At 41.5% G+C, this 23345-nt stretch overlaps 1 protein-coding gene across 1 annotated transcript in view; it reads left to right on the forward strand.

Annotated features, from left to right (window-relative positions):
- The window catches only part of SYCP2 (synaptonemal complex protein 2), a 139972-nt gene that overhangs the window by 66471 nt on the left and 50156 nt on the right, over nucleotides 1–23345 (forward strand). The window contains exons 26-32 of the mRNA XM_075279062.1: nucleotides 3068–3135; nucleotides 5770–5830; nucleotides 6023–6078; nucleotides 13319–13367; nucleotides 13581–13749; nucleotides 21127–21173; nucleotides 22598–22783. Of these exons, the coding sequence (XP_075135163.1) occupies nucleotides 3068–3135; nucleotides 5770–5830; nucleotides 6023–6078; nucleotides 13319–13367; nucleotides 13581–13749; nucleotides 21127–21173; nucleotides 22598–22783 (636 nt within the window). The remainder of the gene's footprint in view (nucleotides 1–3067; nucleotides 3136–5769; nucleotides 5831–6022; nucleotides 6079–13318; nucleotides 13368–13580; nucleotides 13750–21126; nucleotides 21174–22597; nucleotides 22784–23345) is intronic.

Raw genomic sequence — 23345 nt, forward strand, 5'->3', positions numbered from 1 at the left:
CTACTTTTAATCCCCTTATCTGTCCTCTATGGGAGGGAGAACTTTTGCTATCAGCATAAAAAGGTGTCAGTATACAATCAGTATGTGCATCAGTCCATTTTAAAGTCTCAAACTGAATTCAAACGGACTGATGGCATACTGATGTGTGAACATACCCTAAGGCCCCACTTTGCAGAAATGCAGCATTTTTGGTTGCAGATTTTGCAGCCTTTTTTTGAGGTAAAGTCAGGAGTGGCTTGAAAAAGAATAGCAAATATAAGCTATTTCCCTTTTGTAAAATCCACCCCTAACTTTAACTAAAAAAACACACAGCAAAATCTGCAACAAAAACGCTGTGTTTCCGTATTGTGGAGCCTTAGCATTAGGCAAACAGTGAGCCACCACTTTGAAAGAGTTTTCATTATCAGAATTTGGACCTGGAAACATCAGCTGCATCCAGTACCCATGCCACCCTCAACACCAACACTCACAGCAGATAACTGGATTTGCCAGGGGATGACATCATCAGGGGTCAGTCAAAAAAATCGAAGGAATAGCGGCGGTCCTGCTGGCGGTCAGAATATCAACCGCCCTTGTTTCTCAATAATGACAGCAGTCTTCACTGCTTTTAGTCTGAGATTTTTTTCACTGACCCCTGATGAGTCTAGCGAAACGCGTTGGGTCAAAAGAAATACATTATTTTAGCCGGCAGTTGGCTTGAGCTAGTCTGTTTTGGGACTTAGCCAGCAATTTACTCTTTCCCCCCCTGGTTGGCGCGGCATAGCCGGCACTCCAGAAGGCTGGGGAATGTTTTGCTGAGCATGGTTCATAGTCCTATTCAGAGTCTATGCTGATAGCCACATTGGCTTGTAGTGGTAGGGAGTTAGTGGTATTTAGAGTGGTTACATAGTTTCATACCTTCTCCCTGGCACTGAGTAAAAACTCTCATTATAGGGTGTGTGTTGCGTGTGCTAAAATTTTATTGGCATAGTTTAATAAAAGTTACATTTTATCTTTTTAATCCTATTTTTGAGGTCTAATCAATCTCTTCAGTGAATCAATCTTCACACCTTTTCTATACAAAATTACAGCATTGGTCTAGAAATAAACGATACGTTTATTATTAATCTAATCCGTAATTTACACTGTGCAGTTATTTCCATGATCACTTGGAAATAAGCAAATAATAATGTTAGCTGGCCTTTGTGGATGAACTCTAAGACAGTTTAGATCCATATCGTGGCCTGTAGATTACAGAGCTGTTTGAGAGCATATTCAGTTCTAACGCATAACTCCCTCTACCTCTGACCTTATTACATTTCACACTGTGCAGGAGAACGCTGGCTGCACTCCAGAGTAACAGGGAAACTATGGAGCTATGTATAAAATACTCAGGAGACAGCTCAGCCACTAAAGATTGTCTTAGTATATGACCTGTGTCCTTGAGGTTTTTTTTGGTCAAGCTGCATATTGACTTTTGAAATGGACTTTTTAGGCAAGCGTTGAAGAGATCTCCAGCAATGTCACTGAGAAATTGCATAACAAACTGTGAGATGCATTCTCTCCTTTAACCCTTTGTGAATGTGTTAATTTTAGGTCTAAATGAATGTATTAGTGAAAAAAAAATGAAATGTCTACATTTCACCTCCATATTATGTTTATTCTTATGAAATGCTTAAAGGGTTAACAAACATCCCAGATGCTGTTTTGCATTATTTGAGGTGTGCAGTTTTGAAAATGGGGTGATTTACGGGGGTTTCTATTATATAGGCCATTACTATTCCTTTCAGAACTGAAGTGGTCCCTAAAAAATTGGTTTGCAGAATTTTCTTGTAAATCTGGAAAATTGCTGTTACACTTGTACACCTTGTGACGTCCAAAATAAATTAAAAGACAATCAAAAGATGATGCCGACATAAAGCAGAGATATGGGAGATAATATTTATTCATGTATTTGGGTGGTATGACTATCTGCCTGAAAAGCAGAGAATTTCACATTTTGAAAATTGCAATTTTTTGCAAATTTCCATCAAATTTCCTATTTTTTTTTATAAGTAAATACAAAAATATTGATTAGTGTTTACCACTAACAGGAAGTATAATGTGTTACAAGAAAAATCACTTGTGTAAGTTAAAGCGTCTCAAAGTTATTGCCATTTAAAGTGACACATGTCAGTTTGGAAAAAAAGAGGCCTGGTCCTTAACACACTTTTGGGCTGTGTCCTTAAGGGGTTAATGTTCTTTTTCTTTTCTAGGATGTTAGAAAGCTTATAAATTTAGTAGCAAATTCAAAGATTTTCAAGAAAATTTCAAGATTCTGTTTTCTAGGGACCTTTTCAGTTGTGAAGTGACTTTGAGAGGTCTAAATAATACAAAACACCGATAAATTACCCCATTTTAGAAACCGTACTCCTCAAATTATTCAAAACCCTATATAGGAACTTTGTTAACCCTTTAGGGCTAGTTCACACGTGAGTATAAGGGGAGGTTTTTGACAGCGGATTTCACGTCCAAAACCCCCCCTTATAATGGTGGTCTATGGAGACCGCTGGGCTTCTTTTCTCCGCTAGCGGCGGGCTGCTGCTAGCGGAGAAAAGAAGCGACATGCTCTTTCTTCAGGCGGAAGCCGCGCGGGCAGTACCCTCCATGTTGGCTCATTCATTTGAGCCGACAGCGGAGGTGAAAGCCGCGACCGCGATGGTCGCGGCGAGCGGGTTTTGACAAGAGAGAGACGCGTCTCGCCGCGTCTCTCTCTGTGTCAAAATCCGCGTGGGCAGTTCACGTGTGAACTAGCCCTTAGGTGTTTCACAGGAATAGATTCAGAACCCTTTAGGTGTTTCAGACATTTCTTTCCTATCCACATGATAGGGGATAAATGACACATTGCTAGGAAACAAGAAAATGGGGGACCAAATGTTACCCTGTATGATCCATGTGATTGAATTGCAATGGCTCTTACGTTCTTACATGACCAGTGTAACTGTAGGGTCAGTCATTTCTGGAAAGAAATCTGAATAAATAACAATTACTATAAACATAAATAAATCTTCTTCCATAAAAGTTTAACATCCATGTTGTTGTATCTTAGGAGGAAAATCGAAATAAAAAAATGAAAGGAGGTAAACAGTTAAATAAGGACAAAGCAGGGGACACCTGGTAAGTGTTTACTTTCATCACTGTGTGAACTGTAGAAAAAAATCTTAAGGCTAAGGCCCCACATATCGCTAACGCATTGCATTTTTTTTCTTCACAAAGTGTGGATGAAATTAATTAAATGTCATTCACTTTGTTGGTACTTTTAGGTTTTGGGGTTTTTTTTTTTGCTTCATTTGTGCAGAAGCCAAAAACACTGTTTCTGTAACGTGGGACCTTAGCCTAAGGCCCCATACATACGAGCGTGAGCTTTGTCAGCATATTAGCAATACTAGCTGGAACACTGAACCATTCTTTTCTATTCTCCATATTCACAACTGTATGTTACTAGGGGACTGTGAACTATATGGAGAATTAAAGAGGACCTTTCATGTCCTTGGGTACATGCGGTTTTATATACCACTAGAAAACCAACAGTCTGCTGAATTCAGCGTACTATTGGCTTTCCCGTTATGTGCCCTTGGTGAAGAGATATCGGTGCATTTACCGATAGCTCTTCACTTTCAGAAGGGCGTTCCTGACGGTCTAGATGGGAATGCCTCTCCTGACACTACTGTTTGTAGCGCCATACTGTGAGGGGGCCTTCCTTACCGCCCAGTAATGACGCTGAGCAGTGAGGAACGTCTCCCTTTTCCTGACAGTACTTGTCCATACACTAGTACTGGGGGGGCGTTTCTCACCGCTCAGCGCCATCGCTGTGCGGTAAGGAAGGCCCCCTCACAGTATGGCGCTACACACAGTACTGTCAGGAGAGGCGTTTTGAGCTAGACTGTCAGGAACGCCCTTTTGGCAGTGAACAGCTATTGGTAACGGCACCAATATTTCTTCTCCTGGGGCACATAACAGAAAAGCCCACAGTGCACTGAATTCAGTGCACTGTTGGCTTTCTAGCAGCATATAAAACCGCGTATGTCCGAGGACATGAAAGGTCTTCTTTAAGGCACTGGATGTCAATCATACGGCATCTATGGGTAAGGTAATCCCTGTGTTTTATCACTGTAAATGTACTGTAAATGTAAATGTTCCTGTTACATATATTTATGGTGGTGGAAAGAGAAAAAGAAGATTTTCCCAAACTAATATCTTATGAAATTTCACTAAGGGAGAAATAAGGATCATTGGGTCTACCTTTATTCTTGAAACTGAGTAGATTTAAACCCTAGCTGTCCTTGGAAAGAAGGCCACAGGTGCACAGTTCTGATTTATCTCTAATAAATGTAAAATAAGTAAACTGAACATGTATCTAGAGCAGTCCTCACAAGTCATTCTGTTGTGAAGTGGGGCCTCACCAGCAAATGAATACTTCCATGGAGTGTCATACAAATACCACTGTGCAATGGCATCCCGTAGCAAAACGAAATACCAACAGATGTCAATACCAGTGCCAAGCAAAAAATACCTCCCAGCAGACAACACCAAATGCGCTAAATGTGCCAGCATCATTGTGCAGCATAAAATCCCCAAGCAGAAGCTCCAAAGGTCACAGTACAGCATTAATGGTAGCAGCATTGCCCCCAACCTTTTCTTCTGTGGTGGTACGGTCTCCTCATTTCCACCTCTAGCCTACTGGCATCAGCATTCTTTCTAAAAAAAAAATCTTCCAAACTTTCAGCAAATCATTCCCCAAATCCACGCCCCTACACTGTTAGGAGCATCCCCACAACAGAAAAAGGAGATAAGGTTCTCTTAGCTGCAGTATCAGCATATGATACCCCTGGCTCCAGATTAGAGAATTCAGCTTGCAGACTCCAGCTGTACTACTTGCTGGTGAAGGACCTGTGGATTGTTGGTCATGATGTCATCACAGGTCCTTCAGCTTTCCTTGCCACGAAGACTGCACTGATTCAAGGCTGGCATTTGCCTTCTGAGTCCCTGACAGGTACCTGCATCTCACCAGCTAGTGAGGCTTGCCTCATAGTTTTAGAAGCACTGATTTAAGGCAACTTTGTATATTACTGTTATTATTTTTTTTTATTTTTTTTTTAAATATGTTTTCCTACAGAAATATCACAATTGTCTGTGTCATTCTAGTGAGGTAGATTACATTATAGCTTCTGTTGTATCCTCAGTGAAAGAAGCAAGGATATCATTTAGCCCGGTACCCCACATGGCGGAAATACTGTGGAAAAAAAACAAGCAGTGTTTCACATTAACTGCAAGGTGCAAATCCCATCCACACATTGCGAAAAAATACGTGCAGTGGGCATGTTGTGGTTTCCAACACAGTTGCATTTTTGTATATTGCAGCATGACAATTATACCTATGGAAACGCCGTCCATTTCTCTATAGCTATAATGGAAGCAGAAAGTCTGTGGAGGGAGACCACTTTTTTTTTTTTTTGCTGCAGCACGTTTTTACTGCAGCCTGCTACATGGGGCCTTAACCTCAGATTGGATATAGGATTTACTTCTGCTGTCATAGAGAAAGCCCAGCAGGAGCAGGAGCATTTATAACAGCAACTAAAGGTGGACATATTATTTCTACAGTAAAACATCTTATAATAACAATACTTTGAGTTACTCTAAAATTCATATTCTACTTACTGCTATTTTTATTGGTGGCACAACCCTTTCAATAAAAATGATGCAGTAAAATAGTATGAACCGAAGTTTTAACATGTAATATTATTTTCACAGCATGGATGATGTTTACAGCTTTCATTCCAAGGGAAGTGATGAGCCTACAATAGAGCTTGGGGTATGTTAATAAATGTCAAGGGAAAAACTAGAGATGTAATACATTTTTAGATAAAGATGCCATCTGGGCATAAAAAATAATTTATCTACAAAGTATATCTTGTAGACTTATGGAAATAAAGGCTCTTTACCTTTGCTGTCATTTTCCAGGCTGTGTAAAACATACTCATACAATCTGTATTGCTTGCTTTAGGTCTCATCAATAGTCATATCAAAACAAATGGTCAACATTGCAGTTACCAGTGGCAGGTAAATCTACTCTTTTTTTTGTCTCCCCAGCTAATATTTGCATTGTATTTTCACATAAATATATTTTTATGAAAATATGGTTGATACATCCAATATGAGACAAATGAAGTTCTCTGAAAAAAAAAAAACTTTGCATAAATAGATGGCGTAAATCAGCGGTTCTCAACCTGTGGGTCGTGACCCCGGCGGGGGTCAAACGACTAAAACACAGGGGTCGCCTAAAGCACACCTCCCAACCGTCCCGGTCGGTGGGAAGTATGTCCTGGTTTCAACGATCGGCGCCCGGAGGACGCCGATGAGTTGAACACACAAGCGATTAAAGCAGGAGCTGACACAGCCAGCTCCTGCTTTAAACGCTGCGCTGCGACTTCTGCAGTGTAGCCGCGGCTACATCTATATGAGTAGAGACTGAGCGGGTGGGGAGCGTTGGAAGGTGAGTATAAGAGGTTTTTTTCGAATTAGGTGGAACATAATGAAGGGGCAGATGAAAGGGGGGACGGCATGACACTGGAGGCAGAGATGGAGGGACATGAAACTCTGGGCAGATAAAGGGGGGGACGGCATGACACTGGAGGCAGAGATGGAGGGACATGAAACTCTGGGCAGATAAAGGGGGGGACGGCATGACACTGGAGGCAGAGATGGAGGGACATGAAACTGGGCAGATGAAGGGGGGGACGGCATGACACTGGGGGCAGAGATGGAAGGACATGAAACTCTGGGCAGATGAAGGGGGGGACGGCATGACACGGGGGGCAGAGATGGAGGGGCATGACACTGGGGGCAGAGATGGAGGGACATAAAACTCTGGGCAGATGAAGGGGGGGACGGCATGATACGGGGGGCAGAGATGGAAGGACATGAAACTCTGGGCAGATGAAGGGGGGGGACGGCATGAAACTGGGGGCAGAGATGGAGGGGGGGGACATGAAACTGGGGGCAGATGAAGGGGTTATATGAAACTGGGGGAGAGATGGCGAGGGGACATATAATGTCCGGGTGACTGTAGGAGGATTATACTGTGTGGGAGCACATGAAAAATTAATGAGAATGGGCGGAGTCAACACAAAAGTGGGCGGAGTTAAATTTGATGCGCGCGCCGCATATTTTCTCCCTCTTTCTAATCTACAAAAGTTGGGAGGTATGCCTAAAGCCATCAGAAAATACAGATGGCTTTAGCCACTGAGAAGCCACGCTACTGTCTGCAGCAGCGCTATTCTGCTGGAACACACGCCGTTATGGACACATGTTCCAAACTGAATGGGGTCCCCGCAACATGAGGAACTGTATTGCGTGGTCATGGCATTAGAAAGGTTGAGAACCACTGGATGAATGATAAGAAACTTTGTAATACATTTTATCAGAGATCAACTATTGATCTTCAGAGGTCAAATATTTGCAAACCAGGAGCTCTTCCCATTACTACAGAGGAGTGTGCTCATTGGTTATTACAAACCACATAGTCTGTCAGTGTGACAGGCACCCATATAGAGTTCCATTCTGACTCTAGGCTAGGTTCACACAGCAGAAAATGAAGACAAATTCGTATTCGAATACAGTCGTATTCCGCTGTAGGATTGCCAAGGAGTTGTGACTTTCCTTTGCTGAATGGGTCTAATTGTCAGGGACTCCTGAGCCGTGGACTCTGCAGCAAGATCGAGCAGGATGCTTATTTTTTCAGTGTTCTGCTGCGATCTCTGCTTCCCATTGAAAACATGTGAACTTAACCTAAGAATAAGAGTCTGGAGGTTCTCTTCCATTGGTATACTTCCCCTTCAGAGCACGTGCCACTTACTTGGCTAACCCATTGCATATAGGGCCCCTTGCAGAAGTCTTCTCCATCTCCTCATACTGCCTTCTGCAGCCATGTCTAATCCTTCTGCTTCTCCAATCTCAGAATTATCATAGCAATTTTTGTAGTGTATAAACAAAATGCGTACAATTCTGCATTATGACTGATTAATGATTTTTAATTTCTAATATAGAAAGCATCTCATGTATGATGTGGGTTTTTTTCTGCTTCATTTTCTTCATTTTTTCTGTTCATTGCATTTTCAATGGTGGAAATGCTGCAGCAAAAAATGCTTTGTTTTACATTTATTTGCAAATTGAATAGGATTCTGGCTAACCCCATTCACACATTGCAGAAAAAAAAATGTTGCCGTTTCAAAGATGCTTGTGTTTTTGAAAATCGCAACTTGTCAATTATACCTATGGAAATGCTGACCTTTTCTGTATAGGTATAATAGGGGTAGAAAATCTGTAGAGGAAAACTCTGTACACTTTCTCTGAACAACGCAGGAAAAAACTGTGATGCATTTCTGCAGTGTTTTTTTAAAGCATTTCTCTACGCGGGGATTTAGGCTTAAGGTAAGGTCACCCTGCAGACTTTTGCTGAAAAGAAGCATCTGTTTCCCATTGAAATGGGAGGGAGAATTTTTGTGATGGATTCCACTGCAAAAATTCTGTACTTAACGATAGAATAGAAGGTTATAGGAGAAACGGCATACCCAGAGCACCCCACTTTAAAAAAACAAAACAAAACAGGGAACTCAAGGAACATCACACAGACTTTCTGCGCTCGGTGGTTGCTAATTATCATATCAATAAAAGCGGGCCAATTCAAAAATGGCTGGGAGGATTAATGAATAAAAGGGATGTCTGGAATAGCCTTTCTAAAGGCTATGCAAATATATGCTTAGTTAAAAATCACTATAACCAGTAATAAGTAATAAAAGCCCTACAATGTGTTTATCTTTATCTGCAATTTTGAGCTGATAGACTCCTTTAAATAATGAACAATGAGGAAGAAAGAACCACCAGATTAAAGAGGACCTTTCACCACTCCAAGCCTATGCAGCTTTCTGCCCCATGTTATAGGCGCTGCTGCACAGACTCTGTAGCCCCCCTCGTTTTGGAGCTCTGAGACCCGTTAATTCTGGCACCCTGTATGTTAATTAATCCTTTACAGTCAGAAGGGCGTTTCTGACTATAAAGGCAAGAGCTACGTCAGTCTGACACTGTCCAATTAGCATTGGACAGTGTTGGAGCTGCTTCCAGCTGCGTGTTCTCGTGCGATCATGCATTCCTCTCTTCACAGGGCTGCACAGAAGACAAGGAGAAGCGATCCAGGCCGTGTATAGCCCCTAGGCAATGAGCATTAACCCCTATAGCCCCTAGGCAATGAGCATTGCCTAGGGGCTATAGGGGTTAATGCTGGTTGTATAGAGGCTAGACCTAGGTCCACAGGGTATACAGGGCACTTATGCTCATTGCTTAGGGGTTTCTTTACTTACCTGTAGTCCACTTCAATACACGGCCTGGATCGCTTCTCCTGGTCTTCTGTGCTGCCCTGTGAAGAGAGGGCTGCCAGATCTCCCGAGAACTCACGAGAGCATACAGCAGAAGCAGCTCCAACACTGTCCAATGCTAATTGGACAGTGTCAGACTGACGTAGCTCTTGCCTTTATAGTCAGAAACGCCCTTCTGACTGTAAAGGATTAATTAACATACAGGGAGCCAGAATTAACGGGTCTCAGAGCTCCAAAACGAGGGGGGCTACAGACATAATTCAAAGTGCACCAGAGTCTGTGCAGCTGCATCTATAACATGGGGCAGAAAGCTGCATAGGTTTGGAGTGGTGAAAGGTCCTCTTTAAGCACGTTCTAAAAAAAGTCAGTTATGGGTCATTCCATATCAAGTGATCCAAATTTGAATATTTTTTTTACCTGATGTCTTTAGATTTTTTTTTTTTTTTTTATGAACTACAACTTAAGTTAATTACAAATTAAAAGTTTTGAATTTTTTTCTTTATCAGTTAATTTTTTACAGACTTCTAAAAATTTTGAAAGCACAAATTTTGGCCTAGTATGGCCTTACATTTATTATCATATCTCGGGCAAGAACTAAGATAAAGAGGTGGGAAAGGCATTATTTTTCTCAGAACGGTACCGGCTTTCATTTGATATGTCACAAGACAATGTTTCTTTATATTTTGTTTTGGAGAATTCAAATACAAAATTTCAGTGCGCAATTGTGAAAAAAACGTATGTTTTAAAATTGTGAAAAAATGCATGTGTGTTACTTGTGTTCTTGGTTATATTTGTACAGGGTTTCAACTTGGGACCAAATTGGGATCAGTTTTTTGTTTTTTTTTAAGCCTTGAATCATCTGATTTTATGTTGGTGTGAACTTCTTCCTTTTTTCTTTTCAAATTACAATTTGCTGAATAAAACATTTCTATGCAACAATAAAGAAACATAAAAAACAAATACCGTAAGGGCCAAAATAAATAATCTTATCATCAGAACACAACCTGTTCAGCATTTTCAACCTGAATGCATTGAACAAACCAAAAAAAAAAAAAGCTGATCATATCCTCAAGTGGAATTTTCTAAATACAGTTTCATCCAAATTATATGTTAACAAGATTAAGGATGCATTCACACTACGGATACGGTGACTGATTCTGAACGTTAAAACACGTTCAGAATCAGCGCGTATAAAGCACATCCCATTCATTTCAATGGGAGCCGGCATACGAGCGCTCCCCATTGAAATGAATGGGCTGCTTTTTACTCTACGAGTGCTCCCATTGAAGTGAATGGGAAGCGCTCGCGTGTACGGTTCGCCGTGTGAAGGGGCCCAGCACACGGCTCAGTCCGAGCCGTACACGCAAGCACTTCCCATTCACTTAAATAGGAGCGCTCGTAGAGTAAAAAGCAGCCCATTCATTTCAATGGGGAGCGCTCGTATGCCGGCTCCCATTGAAATGAATGGGATGTGCTTTATACGTGCTGTGAATGCACCCTAGAAGAACCAATATTTTTAACACCTATTTCTACATGTAACATTTTTTTTTATTATATCAGTAAACATGTAATGTATTAAGAAGAATAGTCCAGTAGTTACATCCTCATTCTATATAATATGAACTAATCAAACAATTAATAGGACGTTTTTAAAGTGGCCTTTTGTCATCAATTTGTCCCTTCTAGTGAGAGTGAAATGTAATCTTGTCCATAAGCGCTTACTAGCAATGTGTCAGAGTATGTCCGGCCTGTTGTGTTCGGCTCCACTTGCGTTAAAGGGATTCTATCATTAAAATGACATTTTTTCTCCCTAACACACAGGAATAGCTTTAAGAAAGGCTATTCTTCTTCTACCTTTAGATATCTTCTCCGTCCTGCCGTTCAGAAGAAATCCTGGTTTTCTTCTGTATGCAAATGAGTTCTCTCGCAGCATTGGGGGCGGTCCCCAGCACTCAAACAGCACTGGGGGCGTCCCCAATGCTGCGAGAGAACTCTCCAGCGCCGCCTCTATCTTCGCATGGAACGACCTCTCTCTGTGTCTTCTTCCGGCCGTGGTTTCAAGCATCTGGGCATGCGCAGTCAGCTCTGCCGTCGGGCCTTGGGCAGAGCCGACTGCGCATGCCAGCGGCTATTTTCTCGTGGCTGCTTACCCCAGTTTACTGTGTAATCAGCCACATGAAAATGGCCGCTTACACCAGTTTACTGTGTAAGCGGCCACAGGAATATTGCCGCAGGCATGTGCAGTTGGCTCTGCCCGAGGCCCGATGGCAGAGCTGACTGCTCATGCCCAGAAGTTTGAAACCACTGCCGGAAGAAGGGAGAAAAAATTTCATTTTAATGATTGAATCCCTTTAATATCTGATTTTTGGTTTTCTTGAATATACAAAGGATGGTGCTGGACCAGAGGGATGCAAAAAAAAGTCAATTCTACGTCTTCATTTTCACAATCTTTGGAGAGTACAGTAGCCAGCCATCAGCGCCAATCATATTCACAGGTCACAGAACTAGTTATGTCATCCATTGCCAATCTCATGCCGCCTTCTACCACTTCATGGACTTTAGTGTCATTGCTGAATGAAAAAATCCTTGTTTTTATTTGTTTCTCTACATGGAATGACAGTGTGGTATTGCTGAGTCCCTTTGATGGGCTCTGCTTCTTGTAACCGATGTTTTAGCAAACTCTCCTCCTGTTTGTAGTCAGGACATGAAAGTTCTGAAGCTCTGTCTGACTTCCTGACTTTGCGGTGGACAGATAATTCACATGGCTGACAGAGCTGCTGGCTTGTCACCTGCTCTGTATTCACTGTCTATCCCTGTTCATTCTTAGGTTGAGCCCTAACAAAGCTTTCTCCTCTGTCCTCTCCTGCTACTAAGGTAGGGTTCACACTACCATTGGTGTCTGTTAAAATGCCCCAAAAACGGACACCTATCATAATGGACAAAAACAGACAGTAACTGATGGCTATCAGTTACTGTCTGTTATATGTCCGTTGCCCATAGACCTCAATGGTAAAAAAAAACAAAAAAACAGACACTTACTGTCCGTTTTTTCGAACGACAGAAAAGTCCTGCGTGTAGAATTTTTTTGTCCGCTTGAAAAAACGGACCTGGTTGTAAACGGATACTAAAGGACACAAAGGAACACTAAAGGACACAAGATAAAATCCCTTTGAAATGAATGGAAATTGCAAAAGGACCAGCTAGTGTCTGTTGCTAAAATTTTGTACGGAAAATAACTATGGACACTACTGAGCGGACACCAATGAATGTCCCCTAAGCTGTAACATAATTAAATAATACAGTAATATCTAAAAATCCAGGATTATTTGGTAAATATAGACCCCACACTTTTAGACCACAGGCTGAACAGATCTGAATTCAAGATTTTTGAATAGACACTGTAATTGTTATATTTTAAAATATGATCCCAACTCGCGATCCAATTTTGGTACAGATGTGGCTTGGAGCATAGCAGGCACATGAGCATTTTTAGAAATTTTTTAATTACATTTTTTTTTTCAGAAATGTGTTTTAAAATTTTGCGTTCACATGGGGGAAAATATTAACAAAGATAATCTTGTGACATAACTGGTAAAACCCTGTACAGTTCTGAGTAGAATGGTATTAATTTTGGTTTCTCTATCTTTTTTCTAGCCTGAGTTATGAGGAGAAATGTAAAGGCAGGCAACACAGAAATTTGCAATTTTTCTGAACTTTGAAAATCAAATAAAAAAATTCTAAAAAAAAATTTCTTCACATTTTGCATTCTCTGACATACTATTACCAAATAACAAAATCTCAAAAGAATTAAAAATATAGAGGTAAAAATCATTGGTTCACTTGACATGGAATGACCCTTATATCGATTACCTTTTTTATCTTAATATACTAAATATATAATAAATGAATAATGTTTTTTTTTATACAAGACCGCTGTCAATGAAGAATACCAAAAGTAAAAAAGAACATGAACAGAAGGTAAATATATTGTCACAAAAATCCTCTGCTGCTACTATCCGCTATAAAGTACATTTTATAATAAAATCTCACTGTAATTCACATTCTAGACATGAGTACATTCCACTAGTACACTTCCACTATAATCTTAATTTCACATGTAAATGTTCATAATGTTGCATGCATTTGCCTCATACATGTATTGTGCATTTTTTTTCCATTAAACCACTGCAGCATAAAAACTTCCATAAGCATCTGTTTAGTGACACTGATACTGACAGAGGAGGTGATGACAGCAAAACTGATATTAGTTGGTTACAAAATCCTGGCAGCAAAAAGAAAGCGTACCTTGGCTACAGCAGACAAAGACAAGGCAATCCGCCAAAAGAGAAGACTGTATCAAGTAAGTGCTGTTGTTATCTGATAGCCATGTAGCCTGCCAGTGTAGCTTATCACACATTTCTTGTCACTCGATGTGTGCTACTGACAGCCTCATCCCTGCTTTTATTATTTGTGCAGGACTGGTTCAGAATAGAAAGGATTATTTGCTTTTTACAAATATAATGTGCTCCCTTTTAGGATAAGGTCACATTTGTGGTATCCACAGATTGAGCTTTTTAGTCCCATCATAGGAACTGAAAAAGAAATCCCAACATGAATGGTTCCGTTACGCGACGGACACAAACAAATCTAAAATGGAATCCTTCAGGTATCTGTTATGGTACCTCTCATTAGGCTATCAATATTAGAAAGGTGAATATCCCCTTTAATGTCTGCTATGACCCCAGGCTTTCCCTAATACATCACAAACCTTTGGACTTTTGGACAAACTCAGTTTTACCACCTCACATTGCTCTTACTGACAGCCAAACAAACCATAACTTACATGTAAAGAAGTCAATTTTATTATTTACAAACACTCTAGCATTTTATAAGATAACCATGACAAATTCCTTAAAATTTATCAATCTTGAATTGACTATGCTGCTCCTCACATGTCATCTTTACATATTGCCCTAACTTAGAAGATTAGTTATAAACATATTTCTCTATTAAAGGGGTTGTCACACTAAGTGAATACTGCTGTTTTTTCTCCACTCCACACTGACCCAGAGCACAGCCGAGCTTAATGTCGGCCGGACTGATTGAGGTCGGCAGTCTCATTCGCTTCAATGAGAGTGTCTGAAATAGCCGCATCCTGTAGTTTGACATTTCTGTTAAAGTGAATGAAAGTAATGACCACTACCGGTCCTAACCACATTCATCCTGGCTGTGCTCAGGTTGAATGTGGAGTGGGAGAAAGGTTGTTCAGTCGTCACTTCGTAGGAAAACTCTTATAAGGAACAGAGATGCAACACAGGAGGGATCCATAAAACTGACTTTTCTTACCAAAACATTAAAAAGCCCATATAACATCACGTATGCAACCCATGCAGCTAGCCTACATGTTTCAGAACTGCAACTTCTGTTGTGACTTACAACTATAAACCCTTAAAAAAGATGTAGATAGTCTCATTATCACAGACCACATGCCTACAAGTCTTGGTACATATACATCTGTGTCTGATCTCTGTACTCCGTCGCATATTCCCATAAAAATCTGCTTACAGTACTCCTTTATAGTCTATGGGGTATGGGTAGTGTGAGGAGCACTGCAGATACCCTATATTCAGTAGACCGGGCACTTTCAGACACAGGGATACCTAGTGTGTACATGTTTCACAGTAATTTTCTACTTCTACATGTATTCTAGGGAAAGGAGTACTTTAGAACTTTTATTTTTTAAAGCTTCTTTTTTCCCCCCACTATATTATGGGAGATTCTACACATTACTATTGCGGCTGGTCATAGACACCCCTTCCCCCCCAAAGAAATAGAATATTTTTTTTTTTTTTTTTTTTGCTTGACTCAAGTATAAGCCCAGGGGGCTTTTTCAGCACAAAAACTGTGCTTAAAAATTCGGCTTATACTCGAGTATATACGGTATCTAGTTTCCTTGTCTGCAGAATAAACATTCAGTAAGTTTCTCTTTTGTGAAATGTACTCCTGTAGTCATCCCCACAGTAAAGTCTCCAAACACTCTCGATGCCATGTAATAAAAACGTAGACATATTCCCTGCCTGGACCTCTCTGAACTTGATCTGTCCAACACATTCTTGGTTGAAGGCATCCTTTCTAATCCACAATTTCCAAACTCCAGTGATATGGCCTACATATTTAAGCTTCTACTGCTGACAGCAAGCCAAGTAAATAATATGTAAATGTATGGTTGATGTAAATGACAGTCAGTATAATTTTCAAATCGTCAACTGTTAAACGTATAAATCAAATTTTATTGGACAATCTTCCCGATGATATCGTTTTTCCTCAAATTAAAAAATCAAAATACATCTGACGCTGGGTTCACACCTGCGTTCATGTCTCCGTTCTATGGTTTCCGTCTTCTGCATGGCAGAAGACGGAAACCATAGACCGGGTCCGGCCGTGAGCGGCGGTGAGCGTTTTAGGCTCTCCGCTGCAAAACCGGATTTTTTTATCCGGACACAGAGTAGCGCAAAACGCTCACCGCCGCGCACGGCCGGACAGCTTTCTCACCCATTCAAATGAATGGGTGAGAAAGTCTCCTGCATGCTTCCGTCTCCTGCATCTGTTTTATGCAGGAAACGGAAACCTGCAATAAGGACAGATGAACGCTGATGTGAACGAGCCCTTAACAGGCCAAGTAACATGTTAACATTCACCCCTTCCATGATATCGCCTTTCCAATTCTTGTATCCATTGAACCTGTGAATTTTTTGGATAGTTTATGCTTGAATTTCTTTACATTATGTTAGAATAGCCTCCCAGAGATTCTGTTTTGATGTGAGCTGCCTCCCACCCTCAGAGATCTTTTACTTGATGATACTCCAAACGTTCTCAAAAGTGTTAAGGTCAGAGGAGGGTGGTGGCCAAACCAAGAGTTTCTCTCTTTTTATGCCAATAGCAGCCAATTATTCAGCTGTATTTTTGCCACATGAGATGGTGCATTGTCATGTATGAACATGATTTTGCTACGAAAGGAATAGTTCTTTTTTGTACTATGGAAGAAATTAGGCAGAAACTCTTCATATATACTCTGCAGAGGTCATTTTCACACTTTCAGGGACCCTAATGGGAACTACCAGCTCTCTCTCCCCATGATTCCAGCCCAAAATATGACTCCCCTAGCTCCTTGCTGACGTTATAGCCTTCTTGGGACATGGTAACCATCCAAAAAAATCACCTTCTACTACATCCATCTGGACCATACAGGGTTGCACTGTTTAGGGGGGGACGACTAGTAGGTTTATGCACATCTGCAAGCTTCTAGAGCAGTAGTTCTCACCTTTCGAATGCCGTGACCCCGCAATACAGTTCCTCATGTTGCGGTGACCCCATTCAGTTTGGAACGCGCGTCCATAACTGCGAGCGTTCCAGTTGAATAGCGCTGCTGCAGACAGTTGCGCGGCTTCTCAGCGGCTAAAGCCATCGAAAATATGTATTTTCTGTATTTTCTGATGGCTTTAGGCATACCTCCCAACTTTTGAAGATCAGAAGGAGGGACAGGATGTGCGGCACGAGCAGCGTGCCGTGGCAAATTTAGCTCCGCCCACTTTTATGTTAACTCCGCCCATTCTCATTCATTTTTTATGTGCTCCCACACAGTATAATCCTCCTACAGTCACCCGTACATTATATGTCCCCCCCGCCATCTCTCCCCGTTTCATATAACCCCTTCATCTGCCCCCAGTTTCATGTCCCCCCCTCCATCTCTGCCAACAGTTTCATGTCCCCCATCTGTTCCCCAGTTTCATGTTCCCCCATCTCTGCTCAGAGTTTCATGTCCCTCCATCTCTGCCCCCAGTGTCATGCCGTCCCCCCCTTCATCTGACCACAGTTTTATGTCCCTCCATCTCAGCCCCCAGTGTCATGCCATCCCCCCCATCTGCCCACAGTTTCTTGTCTTTCCATCCCTGTTCCCATGCCGTTCCCACCCCTTCATCTGCCCCAGTGTCATGCCGTCCCCCCCCCCCCCCCTTCATCTGCCCCCAGGTTCATGGACCCCTTCATTATGTTCCACCTTGATGTTTAAAACAAAACAAAAACCCACTTATACTCATCACATCGCGGCTACACATGCTGAAGCCGCAGCTTTAAAGCAGGAGCTGGCTATGACAGCTCCTGCTTTAATCGCTTGTGTGTTCAACTCATCGGCGTCCTCTGGGCGCCGATCAGTTGAAACCTGAACATACCTCCCACCGACCGGGACGGTTGTGAGGTATGCTGTGTTTTGGTCGTTCGACCCCCGCCGGCGTCGCGACCCACAGGTTGAGAACCGCTGTTCTAGAGGATCCTAAACCTACAGAGGCACCAACAGATTCAAATACCATTTGCTGCTTTGTAATGGTATTTTAGTAGCTGCTCTTTTAATCTGATGAATTTGTTTAACCCTTTCCTGACATCCGCCGTACTAGTACGGCGCATGTCGGGTGTTTAACTATGGCGGCCACCATAGCTGCCCAGTGTCTACTGATCAGACGCATTACAGACTTACTGTCTGTGGAGAGGGTATAGCCCTCTTGGGCGGAGCCAATGCTTTCTTATATTCCTAGTGTCAGCCTCCTAGTGATCGGGCCTATACCCATGGTACTGTGAATACAATAAATACCATGAGATAGGATTTTTTACGGTAATTACAAAAATATAATTTTTTATACCTTGTCCAAGTCATTGCACTGTTTGACACTTTTCGCCAACAAAGAGATCCTTTTTCTTTCCCATATTGCTTGAAACCTGTGGAACATCCTTCTTAACCACTTCAGTACTGGGCCAATTTGTGGTCCAGGACCAGACACAATTTAGGTTTATTTTGTATGTGCGGTTTTGAGGTCTGTAACATTTTTCTCGTATGTCTGTCAAGTAATTTTTGCGTCTTTTTTTCGGAGACACATAGGGCTTTATTTTTATGTTGTTTTTATTTTCAAATGTGTTTTAATTTTTTTTATATCCGGGAAAATATCAACAAAATAGGAGAGAAATTGTGTCTGGTTTTCAATTTTTTTTTTTTTTTTTTTTTATTTAATAACACAAAGTGTCACTGGGGGTGGGGCTAGAACCTTTAATAACGGCGTTTTATTAGCGTATTATAATTTTTTTAAATTATTTTATTTACATCTTTTTTATTATATATATATATATATATATATATATATATATATATATATATATATATATATATATATATATATTTTTTTTCAGATTGTGTCCCCGCAAGGTGATAAGTGACCTTTGGGGACATCTGATCACTTTTTTTTTTTGTTACAGAGGTTGATTTCTCCTATAACTGAGGCTGCTACATTTAACCCCAGATGCAGGAGGAATCCAGCCTCCTGCACACTGTATACACAGCTTACTGAGCTGATCTGGGTCCTGTAGGACCCAGCAGCTCCTGTAAGACTCTGCTCCCAGCGGATCACGTGACCGCCGGGGCAGAGGGCGGCTGAATTATGGAAGCGTCCATAGCTGTATACACCGAGAAGGCAGGGAAGGTAATAAATCTTCCTTCTTCCCTCTGTGTTATGGTCTCGGGATCCTTGACCACGGACTGGCCCCTGACTGATAACTTCTCAGTATAGTACAAGAAAAACACATCAAAAGAAAACAAAATCGGAAGTATGAGCAGTTTGGACTTCTAGTATGGATCCTCCTACACCCTGCCTCGCACAACTAGAAGTAGCCGTGGGCCCGACTAACTTGCCTGAAGGGGCACAAGCACAGCCGGAGAAGTAGCTAACCTCCAAAGGGAAATAGCCCCTGTCTAGCTTCACTTTTACGAAGGAGAGGCAGATACAAAACAAGCCCCCCACGGATGTCCAGACGCGGACTAACGGTGAACATGAGTAACACAAAAGCATAGGAAGAGAATAAACGTGAAACACAGAATAACTGAACTAAGCAAGGGATAGGGAAAAACAGAACTTAGGATCACACACAAAAACCCCTACCAAAACTCCAAACTTCCAAATAGAAAAATACCTAGGGCTCGCTGCGCCCGGAACACTATGTCTGGATACAAGCTCAATACTTAGCGAACAGTCCTGTGTGAACAGGAGCAAGAAACTGGATGGGCCGGGATGCAGATGGTAGCAGCTTCAAACAACAGACATTCACTGAGAACAGGAACAGACGTTTAAGACCGGCGTCAGGTAGCATGTACAACAGCCTTATATACTGAAGAGAAGGCCTCGCCTATGGCCTGTAAAGTATTCAGCACTGCAGAGAACTTAACCCCTTCAGAGGCCAAGACACACCAGGCACTGATTCACCAGGCCACTCACCACGTGAACCATGCCCGAGTGCCAGAGCAGAAACTGCATGTCTGGTGTGAACATTCCCCTGCCGTGCATCAGGTGATTCACGCGCTGAATGCCGTCCGGACACTCTGCGCCTGAACCTAACAGGCCGAGACTGCTGAGACCGGGTCATAACACTCTGGGAGCTCCGGATGAAGTTACAGCCAGCTCCCAGCTTCAGTAGCTGCATGATCTCTGTGCAGCTACTGTGTTCTGACTGGACGTACAGGTACGTCCTGTCAGAACTAGGCAACCATTATCCGGACATATATAGTCTATGGGCGGTCCGGATGTGGTTAAGTAGATTTCCTTTAATTGGGATCACCTTGCAAACTAATTTTAACAGGTGTTTTCAGTGATTCATAGAGTCCTGAAATGCAATAACATCCATGAGGAAAGTGGTGTAGTGTGTCACATAGTTTATTTGCATCTATGTAAAAATCTGTATCGTCTTTTAACAGTTCTTTCTCTATTAACTACTGTAAAGAGGGTTTGCAGGAGTAAAATATCTATGACCTTTCCTTGGGATAAATCAATATCTGGTCCCCCACAGATTAGCAGCTCGGCTACTCAGGTGGTGTCTTAGTTGTAGGCAAGTCCTGACTCCTCTGAAAGCTACATGCTTTGTACAGTCAATCTGCTTTAATCGGAGTTACATTAACAAGTACTTTAACTGGTAAAAGGGGTTATCCGGCTTCCAAAAATTATTGGCAAATACATCGACAACAGTGCTGAATACTCCATGTTCCCTAGTGCACCCTTTGCTTGACTTTATTTTACCTGCTGTTCCTTGTACTATTATTATGTACATTCAGTAAATCGATGGCAAATTCATGGCAAACTACATTTCCCATGATGCATCTGCTTCTCTCATTATCTATATACCCCTCTCATCCCTCTTCCTTGCAATGAAATCACCCTCACATCTGAGGTCACTTGCCGCTGTGATATTTTATTTGCCGCCTTAACTGCAAACAGCGGCGGGGATAAGTGGGCCTACAAATGAAACATCATTCTGAGATTGAATTTAAACATAGCACGCACACACACACACACACATATATATATATATATATATATATATATATATACACACATTTCTCTCTCTCTCTCTCTCTCTCTCTCTCTCTCTCTCTCTCTCTCTCTCTCTCTCTCTCTCTCTCTCTCTCTCTCTATATATATATATATATATATATATATATATATATATATATATATATATTAAGACGTGTTTTGTATTGATGCGTCCTGCTATTTGGCTCAGTTTTAAAAAAAAATACTCGATTACCCCCTTTAACCTAGTCTTGAGTTACACTTTTATTTAGGCAGCAGTATTCATTATAAAAAGGATGCAAATACATTCCTCCTGAATATGAAAGCCACATTCTGTCACTATTTACTTTTCATAGGTGAAACTGCCAAACACAGCCGAAAGGCAAAAGATAAAGATCACAAGGTAAAATCCAAGAGCATTACTGGTATATTATTACGCTAAAAAAGATAGTAGCACTATAGAAAAGTAGCTTTACATGGTTGTGCGCTTAAAATTGATAAGGTAAGCTATATTTGCTATAGTAAGGATAATTGTGAATTACTATTTTTTGCAATAAAATATTTTCTCTGAAGTGTAAGACAAAGTAGTGTAGATAGCCTTTTAGCTCACATAAGATGATTAAGTAGTTTTTTTTATATTATCAGCATAGATGACTACTCTTTTCTGTCTGGCACAGAACATTGATGGAAAAGAGGCCAAAGTTGAATCCCATAGATTCTGATCTGCCCGGTTAGGGGGCATTCACACGGAGTAACGCCGGGCGTGTATCACAGCCGTACATGCCGGCGTTACGGCAGACTGCCGAAAACTTCCCATTCACTTCAATGGGAGCGCTCGTAAACGCCGCTGTTATGAGCGCTCCCATTGAAGTGAATGGGAAGTGTTCGGCAATCTGCCGTAATGCCGGCGTGTACGGCTGTGATACACGCCCGGCGTTACTCCGTGTGAATGCCCACTTAGGGTGAATTCACACTACGTAAACGCCAGCTTATTCTGAACGTAAAACACATTCAGAATCAACGCGTATAAAGCAGTCCCATTCATTTCTATGGGAGCCGGCATATGAGCGCTCCCCATTGAAATGAATGGGCTGCTTTTTTCACTACGAGCACTCCCATTGAACTGAATGGGAAGTGCTTGCGTGTACGGCTAGCTCTGCTCCTTCAGAGCTGTACACGCAAGCACTCCCCATTCACTTCAATGGGAGTGCTTGTAGTGAAAAAAGCAGCCCATTCATTTCTTTGGGGAGCGCTCGTATGCCGGCTCCCATAGAAATGAATGGGACTGCTTTATACGCCGCTAATTCTGAACGTGTTTTACGTTCAGAATAAGCTGGCGTATACTCAGTGTGAACTCACCCTTAGGGTTCAATACAGCGTTTTTCTGGCGAGGATTTTGTTGCTGAATCAGTGTAAGAATCCACGTGGAAAAAACACCTCCCCATAGAGTTCTGTGGCTTCTGCTAGCTTTTTTTTTTTCCTTCAGGCAGATTCCGCCTGCAAAAACCAACGCAGTCAATGGGAGGCGGAAAATTCACATTGCAGATTTGGGCAGTGACTTGGCAAAAACCGCTAGCGTTTTTTTCAAGGTCCATACACTGTGCTGGAGGAAAAAAAACATTTCCTAATTCCTAAAGCAGATTTTTTTCCTTGAAAAAAAAAACTCCGTTTGAATGGACCCTTATAGTGATTAAGTTGCAGTGTATGTTTGAATACTGTTTTCGGCCATTCAGACATACAACGGAAAACCCAGTGAAGAGCTAAAACAATATGAACAAACCCTAATAAATATTTAGCAACAACATATGTTTTTTAACTCTGTTGAAGAAATTGTGTGACCTGAAGTTAGGCAAAAAGGATACTGAACAAACATCAAAGCAGAGCAAGTGCAAACGCCCACAGAGAGGACTTGGTAAGAGGAAAAAATCTATGAAGAGCTCCAATTCTGAAGCTGAGTCTGAGGAGGAGCCCCAGCCACCAAGCAGAAAACAAATTCTTAAACAGCACTTCAATGTAAGTAATCAAAGATTAGGCTCTTCTGTTCTTTGTTCTTTCTTTTATAAATTTTTAGGATTTTCTTTGACATAATTCATTATATATAGGAAGAGCATTTGCGGGCTTTATTCATTTAAGTGAGGAAACCAGAGTACCTGGAGGAAACCCACACAAACAGGGAGAAAGCATATAAACTCCATGTAGACGTTGTCTTTGGCTGGATCCAAACTTAAGGGCCCCTTCACACGGAGTAAACGCGTGTGTATTTTGGGAAAATACACGTGTAAAAATACACGTGTAAAAATCAGACTCCCATTGACTTCATTGGCATTTTCTTTTACATGTGTAAAAAAACACGTCAAAATACACGTGCGTTTACTCCGTGTGATGGGGCCCTAAGACTCCAGCACTGCAAGGCAACAGGGCTAACCACCAGTAGTAGAAAAGCTTTTAGAAGATAGTAGTGCAAAAAATGTTTGCGTCACACCCTGTATTTCTAATTCATTATTAATCCCAGATAGTGAACACCATAAAGAAAACTCCAGAAACCTTTATTTTTATGTGATCTTGTTTCAAAATC

Source organism: Leptodactylus fuscus, chromosome 6 (genome assembly GCF_031893055.1).
Source record: "Leptodactylus fuscus isolate aLepFus1 chromosome 6, aLepFus1.hap2, whole genome shotgun sequence".
NCBI lineage: Eukaryota > Metazoa > Chordata > Amphibia > Anura > Leptodactylidae > Leptodactylus > Leptodactylus fuscus.